This window comes from Myotis nattereri, assembly GCF_964212035.1.
Source record: "Myotis nattereri genome assembly, chromosome: 1".
NCBI lineage: Eukaryota > Metazoa > Chordata > Mammalia > Chiroptera > Vespertilionidae > Myotis > Myotis nattereri.
In genome coordinates this window covers 65,823,875-65,843,780 of record NC_138075.1, presented here as the reverse complement: position 1 = coordinate 65,843,780, position 19,906 = coordinate 65,823,875, and the positions used below count along the sequence as shown (strand labels likewise).

Sequence of the window (19,906 nt, the reverse complement as noted above, 5' to 3'; positions counted from 1 at the left end):
AACAAGAATGAAACCTTGCCATCTGCAACAACATGGATGAACCTAGAGAGAATTGTGCTGAGTGAAATAAGTCAAAGACAAATGCCATATGATTTCACTTATATGTACAAGCAGAATAGAAACAAACTCATAGATATAGAGAACATTTTAACAGTTTCCAGAGGAGAAGGGGATTGGGAAATGGGTGAAAAGGGTGATGGGATTAAGAAGTACAAAATAGCCCTAGCTGGTTTGGCTCAGTGGACAGAGCGTCGGCCTGTGGACTGGGGGGTCCCGGGTTCGATTTTGGTCAAGGGCACATGCTCAGGTTGCAGGCTCAACTCCCCATGGGGGCGTGCAGGAGGCAACCGATCAATGGTTCTCTCTCATTATTGATGCCTCTCTCTCTCTCTCCCTTCCTCTCTGAAATAATAAAAATATATTTTTTTAAAAAAAGAAGTACAAAATAGCCTGGCCGGTGTGGCTCAGTGATTGGGCATTGATCCATAAACGAGGGAGTCATGGTTGATTCCCAGTCAGGGAGGGCACATACCTGGGTTGTGGGATCAATTCCCGGGGGGGGGGGGGGCATGCAGGAGGCAACCCATTGATTCTTTCTCATCATTGATATTTCTATCTCTCTCTCCCTCCCTCTCTGAAATAAATAAAACATATATTTTTTCATATATAGTACAAAATAGTCATGGGGATGTAAAGTACAGCATGAAGTATATAGTCAATAATATTGTAATAACTACGTGTGGTGTCAGATGGGTACTAGACTTATGGGTGACCACTTTGTAAGGTGTATAAATGTCTAATCACTAGGTTGTATACCTGAAACTAGTATGTATGTCAAGTATAATTGAAAAATAATTTCTTTAAAGTTAAAAATATGGTGTTGAACAGGCCTGGGGTGAGCAGGCCATGGCCATCGCCCACCCACCGTGTTAGAAGGCACCTCTCTGCCCCTCTGGTCCTTCCCAGGAACCCAGGGTCAGCGTCAAGGTCTGCTCAGCCACCCTCTGACATAGAGCTGATGCTAAAAGAATACCAGCGGGCTCGTGAGGAGGCCAAGGTGGTGATCGCCCGGGCCCGGGACCGACTGCGGGAGCAAACGGAACAAGAGAAGCTGAGAATCCGCCAGCAGATCATCTCCCAGCTGCTGAGGGTGGGAAACAGGTTTCAGGGTAGGCCTGGAGCCTGGAGGCAGGCCTCGGACGGGTCATCTTCACTGGGCTGCCTCAGGCATGGACTGTAACATTTGACCCCTGTGCCAGGTCAAAGCTGTGTTCACTGTCTTTATGTGTTATTCTCATCAGACCAGCTCCTATTGCTGGGCCAGAGTCTGGGAGGAGGCTGCCTTGGTGTAGAGTTGGGGTGGGGCTGTGGGGAGGTGTGAGGGTGTGAGGCTGAGGTGGGAGGCACTGGGGGTGATGGGATCAGGGAGGTGAGAGGGGTGGATGTGGGGCTGTGGGTCCTGGGTAGTGAGGGTGCACCAGAAGCTGGTTGACAGTGATCTGTCCTTCCCAGGAAGAGGAAAAACTACACACCCTGGCCACCTCCAGCTCCCTGTGCACCAGCTCTAATGGAAGCCTCTCCTCTGTTGTCACTTCTGGCTACAACAGCAGCCCGGCCTTGTCAGGCCAGCTCCAGTCCCCAGGCAGTGTGGTGAGTAGGCAGATGCTAGGTATAAGCTCACGGCCAGGGCTGCTAAGGCAAGAGTTTGGGCAGGAAGTTCTGCCTCAGGTCACTGCTGACACTTGATGGATGGTGGCTTTGGCTCTTCCTCTAGTTCCGTTTTTCTCTCCCTGTTCATTCATTCAACAGCTGCTTATTTTGTAGATGTTGTTTTAGGCATTGAGGGTGCAGCAGTGAACAAAACTATTCTTGTCCTTAGACTATTTGAAGGATAAATATTAAAGAGCTTATTTTATAACTAGAGGCCCGGAGCACGGATTCATGCACCAGTGCGGTCCCTTGGTCTGGCCTTCGGGGGTCAGTCCAACATCCACCGAGGGGGGCTGGAGTGCGAGAGGGCACTCTGAAAAGTTGCTGTTGCTCAGCAGCTCCTACGTTAAGTGTCTGCCCCCTGGTGGTCAGTGTGTGTCATAGCTGCCGGCCCGTGGCTTAGGCTTTTGTATATATACATTATTTACTCTTGCGTGGATGAAGGGATGCTAAGCCAATGTGAAAGGTGGAACCTGACCTAGTCTGGAAGCTCAGTAAAGATGCTCTGAGACTGATGGTGGGAGAGAGACTCTGCAGTGAGAGCTCAGTGCTGGTGGAGTCCAGAGGGCCCACGAGGGAGGCTCGGAGGGAGGAGGAGTTTGAGGAACTAAAACACTTGTTTGGTTGCAATGTAAAGAGTGAAATGGGAGAATGTCATGAAAAAAGGACCAGAAAAGGCAAGATCATGTGGATTCTGTTGAGAATTCTGGGCCTTTCTAATCCATCTGATCATGTTACTTCCCCAAAGCTGCTGGAAAGCCTTTAAGTAGGGAGAGAAGGATGAGATTGTGAGAAGGGGGCAAGAGCAGCTCTGTAGACCCATTAGTGACCATGGCAAAGCCGAGTGAGAGTTCACGATTGCTTGGGTTAGGGCACTACTGGTGAAGATGAACTGCTGTGGTTGCAGAGAAGAGAAAGGGCCCGCGGACTGACTGGATGTGGAGAAGGGAGAAGGGAGGGTTGAGAACAGTGCAAGCTTTGGGTTTGTCGACAGTGGCAGGAGCCCTGGAGGCAGACAGGTTTTGTGGGGAAGATCATGAATCTAGTTTCGTATTTACTGGGCTGAAAGCACCTGTGGGAAATGCAGGGGCTTGTTGGAATACAGATCTGGAGCCCAGAGGTGAGACCTGGCTGGGGATAGAAAATTTGAAATTCATTTTATAAAGAAAAACTTCACGTAGTAAAAAATATATAGTTTTCAAACAGTAGCCAAAGACACACAGTGTCAAGTGCATATTTCAGTCTCCTGTTTGCCCTCCCCAGAAGCAGGCATTCATCCCCTTGGGTATATATTTCCAGAGATAGTCTGTGCATCTATGAGAATATATCTTTTCTAAAGCACATGAATGGAAGCATACTGTACTCTCTTTGTCCCTTTGCTTTTTTCCTTTAAAAATATTTGTTAGATCTTGAATATCAGTGAATCTAGTGCTGACTTATTCTTTTTAATAATTAGTGTTTCTTTTTTCTCTTTAATCGCATGTTATTAAATGAGATGTTTTATATAGATAATATGAAGTGGAAAAGGCAAAAAATATATACATATATAAGGGTATATAGGGAAATACCCATCCTTTTCCCCAGCTACCTAGTCCGTGTCCCTCATCCCACCCAAGAAAACAGTGGTGTGTGTTTTTTGGGGGGACATCTCCCTAGATAGAGTGTCTTTTGCATATAAAATAAGCATATTATGCCACTGCTCTTTACTTCATATATTTTTTCCAATCAGTATATCATTACATGACAATGTAGAGAACTTTCTCTTTTTCTTTGTGATCCCATTGTAGGGATGCATTGTAATTTATTTAATCCTCCATCTTGGATTGTTTTCAGTTTTTTGTTGTTGTAAACAGGGCTGCAGTGAATAGCTTTGTGCGTGTATAGCTTTCTTACATGTGCAAATATATTGCAGGATAAATGTGGACTTGTTCTACAAGCATATGCATTTGAAAATTTGATAGATACTGACAGATTTTCCCTCACGGATACACTGGTTTTTACTCCCACCAGCAACAGGCAAGAGTCCACCTTCCTCCCATACTCTTGCTCACATGTTATTAAACGTTTGGACTGTTAAGCCATCTGTTCATATCCTTTGCTCATTTTTTTCTTCTTTCTTACTAGTTACTGGGAGTTCTTTACATAGTGGCAAGATAGCTCTTTGCCTGATGTTAATTGCAAATGTTTTTTTCTAGTTCTGCATTATCTCTTGACTTTATTTACTATTTTTGGAGCCATTCAAGAAGTTTTATTTATTTATCAGTTTTCCTTTTATAGTGTCTATGTCCTAAATCATAATTAGAAACACATTCTCACCCTAGCTGGTTTGGTTCAGGGGATAGAAGGCTGGCCCATGAATCCAGTCAAGGGCACATACCTCGGTTGCAGGCTCGATCCCCAGCCCTGGTGTAGGTGTGTGCAGGAGATAACCAATGGATATGTCTCTCTCACATAGATGTTTTCCCTTCTCTGTCTCTCCCCCTTCCTTCCACTCTCTCTAAGAATCAATGGAAAGCCCTATCTAGTTTGGCTCAGTGGATAGAGCATCGGCGTGAGGACTGAAGGGTTCCAGGTTCAATTCCGGTCAAGAGTATATGCCCGGGTTGTGGGCTTGATCACCAGTGTGGGGCATGCAGGAGGCAGCCAGTCAATGATTCTCTCTCATCATTGATGTTTCTATCTCTATCTCCCCCTCCCCCTTCCTCTCTGAAATCAATAAAAAAAATGCATTTTTAAAAAATCAATGGAAAAATACCCTTGGGTGAGGATTAACAAAAAAATAAACAAAAAAAGTATCACATTCTCCATTCCAAAGTTATAAAGAATTTCTCCTAAAGAAATAAAGAATATTATACAGACTCCCAACAGCAGACTAGAGAATCGCAAGAATCAAGTCAAAGATTTGAAATACAAAGAAGCAAAAAACACCCAACCGGAAAAGCAAAAGGAAAAAAGAATACAAAAATATAAAGATAGTGTAAGGAGCCTCTGGGACAACTTCAAGCGTACCAATATCCGAATTATGGGGGTGCCAGAAGAAGAGAGAGAGCAAGATATTGAAAACCTATTTGAAGAAATAATGACAGAAAACTTACCCTCCCTGGTGAAAGAAATAGACTTACAAGTCCAGGAAGCGCAGAGAACCCCAAACAAAAGGAATCCAAAGAGGACCACACCAAGACACATCATAATTAAAATGCCAAGAGCAAAAGACAAAGAGAGAATCTTAAAAGCAGCAAGAGAAAAACAGTCAGTTACCTACAAGGGAGTACCCATACGACTGTCAGCTGATTCCTCAACAGAAACTATGTAGGCCAGAAGGGAGTGGCAAGAAATATTCAAAGTGATGAATGCCAAGAACCTACAACCAAGATTACTTTACCCAGCAAAGCTATCATTCAGAATTGAAGGTCAGATAAAGAGCTTCACAGATAAGAAAAAGCTAAAGGAGTTCATCACCACCAAACCAGTATTATATGAAATGCTGAAAGGTATCCTTTAAGAAGAGGAAGAAGAAGAAAAAGGTAAAGATACAAATTATGAAGAACAAATACACATCTATCAACAAGTGAATCTAAAAATCAAGTGAATAAATAACCTGATGAACAGAATGAACTGGTGATTATCATAGAATCAGGGACATAGAAAGGGAATGGACTGACTATTCTTGGGGGGGAAAGGGGTGTGGGGGGTGCGGGAAGAGACTGGACAAAAATTGTACACCTATGGATAAGGACAGTGGGCTGGGGGATAAGGGCAGAGGGTGGGGTGGGAACTGGGTGGAGGGGAGCTATGGGGGGAAAAAAGAGGAACAACTGTAATAATCTGAACAATAAAGATTTAATTAAAAAACAAACAAACTACATATACTCAAAGCAATCCTTTTTGCAAGAACACATACAAACAAAAAGATATACCCCCAAACACGTCAGAATGCGTTAAGGTAGGTGTGAGAGGGAAAAGGGGATGGAAGGTGAAAACATTTTTAGAATGAAAATCTTTTAAAACTTGGTATAATTATACTATGAAACTGGCAAGTTTTGGGGGGATTCGTTCTTTGAAAAGTTTCTTCTGTGGAAAGTGGTCTGTTGAGATCAGAGGTTGGCAAACTATGTCCCTTTGGCAGATCTGGCCCACTGCTTCTTTTACTAAATAATGTTTTACTGGATACAGCCTCACCCATTTATTTATGTGTTGTCTGTGGTTGGTTGCTTTATGCTACAATGGCAGAGGCAAGTAGTTGCAACTACTGTAATGGTCCATAAAGCCTTAAATACTCCTTACCTTCCCCTTTACGGAAAAAGTTTGCCAACTCCTGGTTTAGATTTTCCATATCTCTGGAGTCAATTTTGATTCAAACTTGTTAATTTCTGTTCTATTATTATTAGTTACTTTTTCTTGTGATAATTTCTCCATCTCTCCCTTTCTTGTGGTTAGTAATTTTGTTGAATTTGTTTGCTGTTTTCTCATGATTAGATTGAGGTTATGCATTTTTGGCAAGAATACCACAGAAATTATGTTGGGGTTGCCAGATAAAGCAAAGGAAAATACAGGACACTAGTTAAATTACAATTTGAGAGAAACAACAAATATATGCCCCGCACAGTGCCTTATTGTTACCACATTAGGTGGGAGGTATGTGATGTCACTGTGTCTTATTATTGATGATGTTAATCTTGAAGTTACAGTGGTGTCTGGGGTCTTTCCACTGAAAAGTTACTATTTTCCCCTTTATAATTAACTAGGGGCCCGGTGCACGAAATTCGTGTACTGGGTGTGTGTGTGTGGGGGGGAGAGTGTCCCTCAGCCCAGCCTTCCCCCTCTCACATACTGGGAGCCCTCAGGCATTGACCCCCATCACCCTCCGATTGCCTGATCGGCCCCTTGCCCAGGCCTGACGCCTCTGCCAGAGGTGTCAGGCTTGGACAGGGGACCCCCATCTCCCCCCGATCACTGGCTCTGGCCCCCGCCCAGGCCTGAGGCCTCTGACCCAGGAATCATGCCTGGGCAGGGGACCCCCATCTCCCTCTGATCGCTTGCTCCACCCCCTGCCCAAGCCTGACGCCTCTGACCCAGGCTTCAGGCCTGGGCAAGGGGACCATCATATCCCCCCAATCCCCGGCTCCGCCCCCCACCCAGGCCTGATGCCTCTGGCCCAGGCATCAGGCCTGGGCAGGGGACCCCCCCCCCGCCCAGGCCTGATGCCTCGGCCAGAGGAGTTGACCCTCATCACCCTCCGATCACCAATCACCGGATCGGCCCCTTGACCAGGCCTGAGGCCTCCGGCAGAGGTGTCAGGCCTGGGCAGGGGACCCCCAGCTCCCCGCGGTTGCAGGCTCCGCCCCTGCCCAGGCCTGACGCCTCTGGCCTAGGCGTCTGGCCCAGGCAGCGGGGACCTGCAGTGGCAGCGGGGGGCGCCGCAATCGTGGGCTTCGCTTTAGGCCCAGGCAAGGGACCCCTAGCTCCTGGGACTGCCAGCTTCGACCGTGCCCAGCTCCCATCGCTGGCTCCACCCCTACTTCCTGCTATCACTGGCCAGGGCGGCAAAGGCGCCTGATTCTCCGATCATGGCTGGGGGGGCAGGGCAAAGGCAGCCCCAGGGCCGCCTTTGCCCTGCCCCCCAGCTCTTTGCTCCCCCCTGGGTTTCCGATCACTGTCAGTGGCAGCGGGCTTCTTCCTGCTTTCCCTTTCGCCTCCCTGCATTGTGCCTACATATGCAAATTAGCCGCCATCTTGTTGGCAGTTAACTGCCAATCTTAGTTGGCAGTTAATTTGCATATAGCCCTGATTAGCCAATGAAAACGGTATCGCCGTACGCCAATTACCATTTTTCTCTTTTATTAGTGTAGATAAACATCTTGGGAGACTTTACAAATGTCCTATTTTTTTCTCAAACTGTTTCTCACTTATTTTAGCATCCATTGTTGTATCTTGCCTAAGAAAATTTTCACTGTGGTGTTTTAATGACAATTTTGCATTTCCCATATTTTTCTACATTTCTTAATTGATTTTTTTCTATAAGGATGTGTTATCCTTTCTCTCCCTATGTATTTTATTGAGTTTTAATTACTTTATTTTTAAATATATTTATTTTTTATTTTAAAAATATGTTTGTATTGATTTTTAGAGACAGGGGAAGGTAGAGAGATAGAAACATTGATAAGAAATATCGATTGGCTGCCTCCTGCCCGCTCCCTACTGGGGATCCAGCCCGCAACCTGGACATGTGTCCTGACCAGGAATTGAACCAGTGAATTCTTGATTCATGGGTGGATGCTCAACCACTGAGCCACACTAGTCAGGCAAGTTATTTTATTCATTTTGGACTCATAAATATTTTGTTTTATGTGTTATAGGCCAGTAAGTATCATTATAAATTTCATTGCTCAGATTGTTCCAGATTTTATTATTTGAAGTTCTTTCAGATTATGCCCTTTTAACACGTTAAGAGCCCAGTCAGTCACCGGTGAGTAACACTATACTTTCCATCTGTAAGACAAAACAGGCTGGGCGCTTAACGTGTTAATGTGCCCATCCTTTTGTTGAGCACTTCTTTACTATAGTTCATTTATTCTTTTGTTGCTGTTATAATTTATTGGCTTTCAGTATATTCACAGAATTGTGTATCCATCAGCACAATTTTAGAACATTGTCATCACCTGAGAATGAAACCCATGTCCATTAATTGTCACTCCCAAACCCACTACTCCCAGCCCCAGGTAACCACTAATCTGGACATTTCATGTAAATGGGCTCATACAATATGTGGGCCTTTGTGATTGGCTCTTTCACTCGGCATGCTATTTTCAGATTTGCATTAATTTCCTACGGTTGCTATAACAAATTACCATAGACACGTTGGTTTAAGACATTAGACATTTATTCTCTCATAGTTCTTGAGGCTAAAAGTTTGAAGTCAGGGCCTTGACAGGACCATTCTCCCTTTGGAAACCACAGGGGAGAACCAGTCCCATGCTTCTCTCCGAGCTTCTGGTGGTTGTAGTCAGTCCTTGGCGTCACTCCAGTCTCTGCCTCACTGGATGTTCTCCCTGCATCTCTGTCTCTGTCTTCACATATTTAAAATGAAACCAGTCATAGGACACAGGGCCCCCGGCAAAGACCCCATTTCCGAATAAAGTCACACTCATAGAAACTTCAGCATATCTTTTCTGGAGGACAGTAATTCAACCCATGAGGGTTCGTTCACATGGTCGTGTGTATCACAACTTCATTCCTTTTATGGCCAATAATATCATATTGTATGAATATATCACATCTTATTTATCCATTTATCAGTTGATGGATCTTTAGGTTGTTTCTACTTTCTGCCTATCCTATATAATACAAACCTAATATGCTGTGTCTGGTCGTCCAGTCGGCCATTCAACCAATCAAAGTATAATATGCTAATGATATGCTAAGGCCGCCCTACTGTTCGCTATGACGTGCACTGACCACCAGTGGGGCAGACAGTTGACTGGTCTACCAGTCACTATGACTTGCACTGACCACCAGGGGGAAGACGCTCCAATCGGTAGGTTAGCTTGCTGCTGGGGTCTGGTTGGCTGATTGGGATTGAGCGAGACAGGCCGGGGAAGCCCTGGAGCCCTCCTGGGGTCCCTCCCCTGCTGGCCAACCTCCTGCATCCCTCTCTAGCCCCGATAGTGCAACAGTGGGGTCCCTCGGCCTGACCTGCACCCTCTTGCAATCCGGGACCACTATGGGGATGTCGGAGAGCCAGTTTCAGCCCAATCCCGCAGGCCAGGCCGAGGGACCCCACTGGTGTGCGAATTTGTGCACCTGGCCTCTAGTTATGAATAATGCTGCTAGGACGATTCATTGTATAAGTTTTTGTTAACATATGTTTTCATTTCTCTTTGGTATATACATAGAAGTTAGATTCTTTATATATTTTATTACAAGTCCTCTATCAGTTCTATGATTTATAAAAATTTTCTTCCATTATGTGTATTGTCTTTTCATTTTCTTTTTTTTTTTAAACAAGCATTTCCATTTTTTTAAAATTTTGTTTTATTGCTTAAAGTATTACAGAGTATTACATATGTCTCCCTTTTCCCCCCCTTGACATCCCCCAGCTTCCCCTAATCCCCAGTGTCTGTGTCCATTGGTTATGCTTATATGCATGCATACAAGTCCTTCGGTTGATCTCTTTTTTCACTTTCTTGATGGTGTCCTTTGAAGCATAGAAGTTTTTAATTTTGATGATGTCCAGTTCTTTTTGTTGTTGTTTCTTGGACTTTTGGTTTTATATCTAAGAAACCATTGATTAATCTAAGGTCATAAATATTATGCCTATATTTTATTCTAATAGTTATATAGTTATATATGGTCTTTGATCCATTTTGAATGAAGTTTTGTATATAATGAGAGTTAGGAGTCAAATTTCATTCTTTTGCATGTGGATATCCAATTGACCCAGAACCATTTGTTCAAACAAATATTCTTTTCTCCCATTGAATCTTAAAACCTTGTTTAAGATTGACCATAGGTGTATGGATTTATTTCTGGTCTCTTAACTCTGTTCCATTGAATTATATGTCTATCCTTATGCCAATACACTATCTTGATTACTGTTTAGGTTTATAGTATATTTCGAAATCTGAAAGTGTGTCCTTCAACTTTGTTCTTTTTCAAGATTGTTTTGACTATTCTGGGTCCCTGAATTTCCATATGAATTTTCAGATCAGCTTGTCAATTTCTTCAAAGAAATCAGCTGGGATTGCATTGAACATGTAGTTAATTTTGGGGAATGTTGCCATCTTGAGTTTTTTGATCCATGAACATGGGATATCTTTCCATTTATTCAGGTCTTCTTTATTTTCAACAGTGTTTTGTAGTTTTCAGAGTATAAGTTTTTCATTTGTTAAGTTTGTCCCTAAGGCTCAGCAGGTGTGGGTCAGTGGTTGAGTGTTGACCGATAAACCAGGAGGTTATGGTTTGATTCCTGATCAGGACACATGCCCAGGTTGCTGGCTCAGTCCCTGCATGTAGGAGGCAGCTGATCAATGTTTCTCCCTCATCAGTGGTTCTGTTTCTCCATCGCTCTCCTTTCCTCTCTCTAAAATCAATAACAATATATTTTTTTAAAAGTTTGTTCCTAAGTATTTTATTTCTTTTTATGTTATTATAAATGGACTTATTTCCTTAATTTCATTTTTGGTTTGCTCATTGCTGCTATACAGAAATACAATTGATTTTTGTATATTGATTTTGTCTCCTGTACCCTTGCTGAACTGATTTGTTAGTCCTGATAGTTTTTTAGTAGATTCCTTAGGATATTTCATATATAAGAGCATATCCTCTGCCTTTGTTGTTGTTTTCTTGCCTACTTGCCCTGGCTAGAATCTCCAGTACAGTGTTAGGTAGAAGTGCTGAGAGTAGACAGCCTTGTCTTGTTACTGATCTTAGGAGAAAGCCACCCAGCCGCTTACTATTGAGCATGTTTTTCATAGATAATCGTTATCAGCTTGAAGACATCTCCTTCTAGTCCTCGCTTATTGAATAAATCATGAAAAGGTGTTGAATATAGTCAAATACTTTTTCTTCGTCTATTAAGATGATAATGTGGATTTTTCCCTTTATTTTATTATTATTGTGTATTGCATTGATTGTTTTTTTTTATATTGAACTAACCTTGTATTCTTGGGGTAAGTCCCACTGACTCAAGGTGTATAATATTCCTTATGTGTGGCTGGGTTCAGTTTTATTAGTATTTTGTTGAGGATTTTTGTGTTTGTATGCATACAGGGTATGGGTCTGTAGTTTACTTGTGATGTTTTTATCTGGTTTTTGTATCTGGGTAATTTGTCCTCATAGAATGAGTTGGGAATTGTTCCCTCTTTTATTTTTTGAAAGAACTGTGAAGGATAGGTGTTAATTCTTTAAATGTTGAATTTTCTTAAAACTTTGTTTTTTATAGAAAAGCCCTTGTGTTTTCTGATTTTGTTATTAATTTTTAGTTTATTTGCTATACATTAAGAGAATGCATGACTTCAGAGAAAGTATGATCTCTGTTTTTTATATTTATTGAGGGTTTTTTGATTATGAATATACCAAGGGTATCTAAAAATTGTTTTTGTTGTTTTAGCCTCATTATGTGGTCTGTGTTTTCTCAGCTTTGGGGGTGTATGTGTCATAATTTGGGAGTCTTATTTTTAAAATTGTTTTCATGATCACTTTTATATGTCTTTATTTTTTGATTTAGCAGTTTTCAGCTTGCCTATAAAATATGAGATTAATGTATTTCCACGTTCTTACCTCTTTTTCTCTTTACCTTTTGTTACAGTATTTCTACATTGTTTATGATGTTTGCATTCACAGTTTTATTTGTTGTGTTGGATTAAGTGAATTCTGCTCACTTATAGTTCTTTGCCAGGCATTTCTTTCTCCACCCTAATAATTCTCCCTCTCATAATTTCTTTAAGAAAGATTCAAGGGAACTGTATTCTTTAGATTCTATATTTCAAACCCAAAATATATACATATACTAATTTACACTCTAAAATAACATTATATAACAGTGCCTACTACCCACACTCTGCTTAACAGAATGTTATAATCAAACTTTGCTAATCTGATAGGCATAAATAGTATTTCATTTCAGTTTTAATTTGCAATTCTCTTCTTGTGTCTGAGGTCAAGTGCCTTTTCAGATGTTTAAAGCCCTTTGGTCTTTTTGCTCTGACTGCCAGCGTCCTGTGCCCATCTCTCTGTTTGGTTCTCCCTTTTTTTGGAGGCCCTTCTTTATAGTAAGAAAATTATCCATTTTTGTCATTTGAGAGGCCAGTGTTTTTTCCTAGTTGTTTTTAGTTTCTGTATTACTACATGAAAAATTTTAATTTTATGTTGTCTCGTTTTTATCCATCTTTTCTTTCATGGCTTCTGGATTTTGTGCCCTTGTTTAAGGATTTAACTATGAGATTTTTTAAGTTTTATTTTCTTGTCATAATATTAAATTCTCCCCCACCCCTTATCGTTTTGAGCCACAAAGCATAAAGGACTTACTTTAGCATGTGTGTGAGATGGGTCTCTCATGCAACCTTTTTTTCAGGTGATGACTCCATTGACTCAGCAATATTTATTAATTTACAGGAATATATTTTTGGAAGTCATTAATGTAGCACTGGGACAGGTAGGATCGATCACCTAGGAATATATTATATAATGAGGAAAGAAGGCCTGGTCTTGAATCTTGAAAAATTCCCCAAATACCCACTTCTGTTTGAGAGGGAAGAGCTAGCAAGGGAAACCGGGAAGGAAGGGGAGCGCCAGAGAGAGTGGAAGCCAGAAGTGTGGGGAGCGGGGAAGTGAGTATCTCACGTGAAAGGGAGAGGCTGGCTGAGTGAGTGGATGTGTGCTGAGAGGCTCAGGAAGTTGAGGACTGAGAGCTGTTCACCAGACCCTGCCACACGGACCTCCTGGGGACCTCAGCAGTGGCTGTTTGGTGGGAAGGCGAGGCAAAGGCCAGATTCAAGTGGGTCCAGAAGGGAGTGAGAGGTGGGAGATGGCAAAGATGACAGTCCTTTCAAGAAGGGTATCTTTGAAGGGCGAGAGAGCAGAGACACCTGTAGAGAAAGGTTTTAAAGGTGGGAGATATAGTAGGTCCTTGGGTTACATCGGAGACGGTGTGCAGCGTAAGGTGATTTTCGCCTAAGTCGGACCCACCTACATAAGCACCCACGTCACCCACACGGAGCACATGCACAGCAGTAATGAAGTGAAACAGTAAAAAAAAAATTTAAAAGAAAGATAACAATTCCTGACCTTTACTTGTGGTAAATAAATAATAAAAAACATATGTACATATGTCGAAATGACGGAACTCTTCTTTTATAAATAAATGGGAGATGGCAATGTAACCATGAAACGACGTACACTGAGTCCGACGTAACCCGAGGGCTGTCTGCATTTGCCTGCTTAATGCTGATAGTAAAGAGGGATTGGTGGAGGCAGTGAGTGAAGAAAGGCATCAGTAGTGACAGGTTCCTGAGCAGCGGACCAGGATCTCAGTCTGCCTGAGGTCGGAGAGGCCGCTTGTATTTTGCAGGAGGAGGAAAGGAGGCGAGGAGATAACTGTCTTTGTTCGCCTCATCTTGTCTTTAAAGTAGCTCAGTGTTAGGAACTGATGATAGGTAGTATGGTAGACCCAGCAGAGGTCAAGGTCATGTCATTGAGGAACTGGCTGAGGTTAAAGGTGAGGTGACTGTACCGCAGACCCAGAGGATGCCTGTCTGGTTCCAAAGGAGGATCTTTCTTTGGCTTAATTGCTGGGGCTGGGGCTGGGGCCGGGGCCGGGGCCAAGGTCCAGCTTTTCTCCGCCTGTTGCTTTTCCTCCCCAGCCCACCTCCCACTCAGGTTTTGTTTGCTGCCCACACTACACCCGGCTCCGGCCAGGGCCTCACTCCTGTTGCACAGGGTGCAGAGGCCCGCCCACTGGCACCTGGCACCTGGCACCTGGCCCTCTCAGGCCCGTTCGCTGTGGTCCCTGTGGAACTTTCCTCCCACCAACGTGAGCCTGTGGCTTGAAGAGCGAGGGGCTGGTTTCTGTTGCAGTTGGCCTGGTGGGGCCCCTGGCCGCCTGTAACCTCAATAGGGACAGTCTTTCCCTCAGTGTTGATGGTGGACGTGCTGGTGTGTTTCAGAGGCAGAGGAGGTAATTCTGCACTGGCTTCGTGGCGGTCTGCTTTCTCTCTTCCTCTGTCCTGGCCCTGAGCACCTTCTCTTCTGCAGGGGGATACCAACTTGCCTGATTCTGGAGACGCTTGGGTAGGGGATGTGCGGGGCCGTTCTGCAGTGAGGAACAGTCAGCTGAACTTGGCTGGATCTGCCTGGAAGAACTGGGTCTACAGTGAGTGGTGGGGCAATCACCTGCCTGGTTTGGGGACTTTGGGGAATGAGGTAGCCAGATCCAGGGAGTCACTGTCCCTCAGAAGCTGCTGCTGTCCGGCCCTGATGCTCGTGCCACCTCCTCCTCTTCACTGTAGGTCGCAGAGCCTCTCTGGGCAGTTGCTGCTGCTCTTCGTCCAGTGTGTCCAGCCTGGGGAGCTGCTTCTCCTCCTCCTACCAGGACTTGGCCAAGCGCATTGTGGACATCTGTCTGGCTGATGTGAGGACCTGCCCCATGTGTCCCCGTGGCTCCTTGGACAGAGCTTGGCTGGGGGAGAGCAGGGAGGGAAAGAGCAGGGCTGATGTGGCTTCTTCGGTGGCTCTCCCCTTGACAAAAGGGGACTAGTGGCCAACCCCAGGGTCTGGTTTATACCATTCCCCCTAATTTGGGTTTGGTACTGTGTCCCTAGGTGATGGCTGCTTGCTCAGGTGATCTTCACAATCTCTTCAGTCGCCAGGCAGCAGCCGGCTGGAAGTGAGTTCCTTTGTCTTGTTCTCATCCTATTGTGCTGCTTGCCTCCCTCCTTTCCCTTCTCCACCCTGAGCTGCTCTGTGACCCTGGCACCCGCCTCACCTGTCCCCTCCCTGCCTCGGTGTCCCAGCTATCAGGGTGAGGAGCAGGAGGTGCAGTTCTACAACAAGGTGTTCTCCTCCACTCGGCATGGCTTCCTGGGGGCCGGGGTGGTGGCCCAGCCGCTGCCTCATGTGTGGGCAGCGGTGAGTGACCCCACCCTGTGGCCCCTGTACCACAAGCCCATCCAGACAGCGCGGCTGCATCAGCGTGTGACCAACAGCATCCACCTGGGTAAGCCCAGGGGCGCCCGCGGCTCTGCCTGGGGACCGTGGCAGGCCGGTGGCCGCTCGGGAGGCTGGGCGTTCTGACGACCTCCAGCTGGGTGTCGGGTTGTGTGTTGATGGGGTCTTGGGGGTCCCTGGCCTGGGAAGGATTTAGGACTAGGTCTGTCTGTGCATCTGCACCTGCTGACTCTCCCCATCCCTGACCTGCCAGTGTACTTGGTGTGCAATCCGGCCCTGTGTGCACTGAAGCAGCCGCGAGATTTCTGTTGTGTCTGCGTGGAAGCCAAAGAGGTGCCTGCCTTGCTGGTGGTAAAGATACTGTGGGAAGAACTTGGGCTGGAGTGTTGGGAGAAGCAGTCTTTGTGGGCCTCAGGTCCTCCGGGGGAAGAAGGCAACTTGGGGAGGAGTAGGGGTGATAGCAGTCCGGCCTGGTGTTGCCTGCCAAGATGTTGACCTCACTGGAGCCTATTTGATCATCACATAGGCCAGTGATGGCGAACCTATGACACGCGTGTCAGAGGTGACACGCGAACTCATTTTTTTGGTTGATTTTTCTTTGTTAAATGGCATTTAAATATATAAAATAAGTGTCAAAAATATAAGCCTTTGTTTTACTATGGTTGCAAATATCAAAAAATTTCTATATGTGACATGGCACCAGAGTTAAGTTAGGGTTTTTCAAAATGCTGACACGCTGAGCTCAAAAGGTTCGCCGTCACTGAAGAGGCAGTACTCACATCGCTCTCTGTTTGTCTGTCCCCAGGGGCATCTTTCTATCATGGCAGCTCAGTCTGTATATGACACATCCATGCCGAGACCCAGCAGAGAGATGGTCCGAGGGGAGATCCTGCCCAGTGCCTGGATCCTGCAGCCCCTCACCGTGGAAGGCAAGGAGGTCACCAGAGTCATCTACTTGGCCCAGGTGATGTGCCCCCTGCAGATGCCGAGATCTGCCTTCACAGCCCCATTGGAGTGTTGTTTAGCTGCTCCACGTCCTTCAGTGCCCCGGCCCTGTGGCCCGAGACTCAAGGGCTTCTTGGGTCACCGTAAGGGGAGTCCCTGGGGAATCAGAGAGGACAGAGAGTGGATCAGCCTTTCCTGATGCTGCTATTAACCAGAGAGCCTAGCAGCCTTCCTCCTCTGGTTGTTCCCAGGGTCCTCAGGAAATACAGGAGCCACTGGGGGAAAGGCAGCTGCCTCGGCAGAGCAGAGAGAATGACCCATTCTGTTCACTCTCCTCCCGGTTCCCTGACTTGACCTTTGTCAGTGGGAGGTGAGGCCAATGCCTACATCTGAACAGCAGAGCCCAGGGCCCATAAGTCCTAGGACCGCAGACAGTCTGAGGGGCCACCCATCACAGCTGGTGGGGGCTACACGATCAGATCTGTCTGTACCCGACTCTTCCCTCTCTGTTTTATTTCAGATAGAACTTGGTGCTCCAGGTTTCCCCCCTCATGTCTTAAGCTCCTTCATCAAACAGCAGCCACTGGTTATAGCCAGACTGGCTTCCTTCCTTGGTAGCTAGCATCTCACTGTCGAGATGGTGCTGCTGAGATTCAGGCCCAGGAGGCTCCGAGGCTGCCTGCTGTGGCCACTGGGAAGACAGCACTCAGCCCGAGTTGCCAGGGAAACCCAGTCAGTACTTGGTCACCGCCTGCAGCTCTGCAAGCAAAGGGCCTGAACTCCTGACCCTGGCTGTCCAGAGCAATGAAGCCCAAGTTGGAGTTTTCACCTTTCTTTCCTGTCTCTGAGACCCTATGGCAGACAAGCCGCTCCGGGACCAGGATTGGACATAGGCAGCGGAGCCGGGAGATGGTGTGCTCTTGATGGTGCTTCCCTGATTCGGCCCAGCCCTTGGGCTGGTAGGGAGGCAGCTGTCGTCTAAGATTCTGCTCAGACATCGGCCTCCAGCATTCAGTTCCACTGTGAGATGGACCGTTACCAAAACAGAAAACTGGTTTTAAAAAAAACAGCTGCACAAACCAGAACAGTGATTCAGAATCGTTTCTCCTTGAATTTTTATCAAATGCTTTATTATTATTTTTTACTCCCCACCCCCCATTCTCTTCCTTTTCTTTACAGGAGAGGACATTTGGGTCTTTGCCTCAGTCAGAAGTACTGAGCAATGCTCTCTCATGGAGCCTCATTCCAGAGCTCAGTAGAATGAGAAGACCACTCACTGTAGAAGCCATCTGGACAGATCTGGGGTCAAAGTGGGGGCCTATCTCTTTAAGGGAGTTAGGAAGTGGGCAGCCAGATGCTGGCTGCTGACAAGGCAAGAGAAATTTCAGAGATGAAAAACTATCTTTTGAAGATGGGAGAGAACATAATGGAACTCCTAGAGGAGATAAGTGATTTGTTAGAAGGAAGCTCAGTTCCATTCCTTAAGGCCTCAGAGCCTGGGTCTGTCATCAGTGGTCTTGTTAGCATTTCATGCTGCTGCTGCAGCCACACCTATTCTGGGATGAATGAGAATGGGTTTTCTTTTGCCCTAGCCTGGCAGACCATGAGGTTTTGAATAGTCTGTGTGGTTACATGGAAGTGGCAGGGGTGGGAGAGATTCCCAGCTTTAGTACTGGTGCCCCGAAGGTAACCATCTGGGGATCAAGATGTGGTAAAAAGGTAAAATTTCTGTAGAGTACAGCAGAGGTTTATTTTTCTAAAAGTGTTTGCAGGATTTTTTTTTTTCTCTTACCTCAAATTAAGTTATTTACATATTATTGAATGTTTTTTTAAATTGTCTTTAAACTTATTTTTCTGGGTTTTTGTTTTGGTGACACTTGATATATTTAACACCCTATTTATATACTCCCATCTCTTTTCATATAAATCTCTTACCAAGACTGTTGATTGAATGGTCAGAACACTTGCAAATTAAAAGTCTGATATGCACTTTTATTAGTAAAGATTGTCCTGAGATAGCCTAAGTGTGTCCCTTGAGCTCAGAATTTAGCCTTGAGATAATGGCAATAAGTTTCAAGTTATCCTATATAATAAAAGTGTAATATGCAAATCAACCTAACGGCAGAACAACTGGTCACTATGACAAGCACGGACCACCAGGGGGCAGATGTTCAATGCAGAAGCTGCCCCCTGGTGGTCAGTGCACTCCCTCAGGGGGCCTGGCGCTCAGCCAGAAGCAGGGCTCACGTCTGGTGAGTGCAGCGGCAGTGGCAGGAGCTCTCCTGCCTCCGCTGCAGGCGGGCAGTAAGGAGCGAGGGGTCCTGGATTGTGAGAGGGCACGGGCCGGGCTAAGGAACTCCCCCCACCCTTCACCCCACAGTGCATGAATTTCATGCACTGGGCCTCTAGTACAATTATAATTGCTTTCCATGAACTTGGCACTGCTTTAAGGTACGTAAATAGCAGCCAGGTTAGTAAACCAATTATGGCCAGCTATAGCCCAAGTACCAATGAGGGAGGATTCCAGGACAGTCATTACCATACCTGACAGTGACCACAATCCCATGGAAGGTATTTCTTTAACAGATGCTTCTGAGACAGAGCCAGCAATGGGAATCTGAGCATATGGGTAGCCCAGAGGTGACCTTATCCCCACACTAGAGAAACCACAAACCAGGCCCGAGAGTCAGCAACCTAAAAGAATATTAACTGAGGCTGATACGGCAAAATGCAAGTGTTAAAGGTCATCCACAGGCCTAAACGATCATGATAAAGTCAGAATTTGGTTTAGACAAATGATTTACAGACTTCATTGTGCAGCAGAATCACCAAAAGGACTTGCTGGGCCCCATTTGAGTTTCTGATTCAGTGGCCTGGAGACTACACTTTGAAATTCATTGTTTTTAACACATTGTTTGCGGTTAGTTTTTATCGCTGGCTAACAGGTGGTGCGGGCCATTTTTGCAGTTGAATAGATTACCATTATACCTGGAAGTACACACATAATTCACCATTGTATGTGTTAGAGACCCAAATTTTGTCCTTTGGAATTCGTATATCTGCATGTGAGCATCCCTTTAGAGCAATAAAAAAATATAAAAATAAACGTATTTATACGTTACCCGCATTCTACCGCTAGTCTATAAAAAACGTATTAATACGTGTCCTATGCTCTACTACCAGTCAACGTAAGACGTATAAATACGTTTCCCGCATACAATGTGTTAATAATTGAGAACAGATATAGGGTGTTCCAAAAAAATGTATACAGACACTTTGAATTCTAAAATTATTTTAATGTTTATTAAAATACATTTCATCTTCAAAACAGCCATCAGCTGTTAAAAGTGTGTACTTTTTTTGGGACAACCTGTACATAGAAAAAAACAAGTTCACTAGCTCATTAGCTCAGCGGTTCTCAACCTTCTGGCCCTTTAAGTACAGTTCCTCATGTTATGACCCAACCATAAAATTATTTTCATTGCTACTTCATAGCTGTAATGTTGCTACTGTTATGAATCGTAATGTAAATATCTGATATGCAGGATGGTCTTAGGCGACCCCTGTGAAAGGGTCGTTCGACTACCAA

The 19,906-nt window shown here is 45.0% G+C and overlaps 1 protein-coding gene across 1 annotated transcript in view; it reads left to right on the top strand.

Moving 5' to 3' along the window:
* Nucleotides 1–18,334, top strand: part of STARD9 (StAR related lipid transfer domain containing 9) — a 98,531-nt gene extending 80,197 nt beyond the window's left edge. Inside the window, exons 25-33 of the mRNA XM_081112709.1 lie at nucleotides 967–1,150; nucleotides 1,513–1,650; nucleotides 14,461–14,578; nucleotides 14,715–14,836; nucleotides 15,027–15,091; nucleotides 15,219–15,421; nucleotides 15,626–15,705; nucleotides 16,178–16,336; nucleotides 16,838–18,334. Coding sequence (XP_080968835.1) covers nucleotides 967–1,150; nucleotides 1,513–1,650; nucleotides 14,461–14,578; nucleotides 14,715–14,836; nucleotides 15,027–15,091; nucleotides 15,219–15,421; nucleotides 15,626–15,705; nucleotides 16,178–16,336; nucleotides 16,838–16,939 — 1,171 coding nt within the window. The 3' untranslated portion in view covers nucleotides 16,940–18,334. The remainder of the gene's footprint in view (nucleotides 1–966; nucleotides 1,151–1,512; nucleotides 1,651–14,460; nucleotides 14,579–14,714; nucleotides 14,837–15,026; nucleotides 15,092–15,218; nucleotides 15,422–15,625; nucleotides 15,706–16,177; nucleotides 16,337–16,837) is intronic.
* Nucleotides 18,335–19,906: the final 1,572 nt, after the last annotated feature.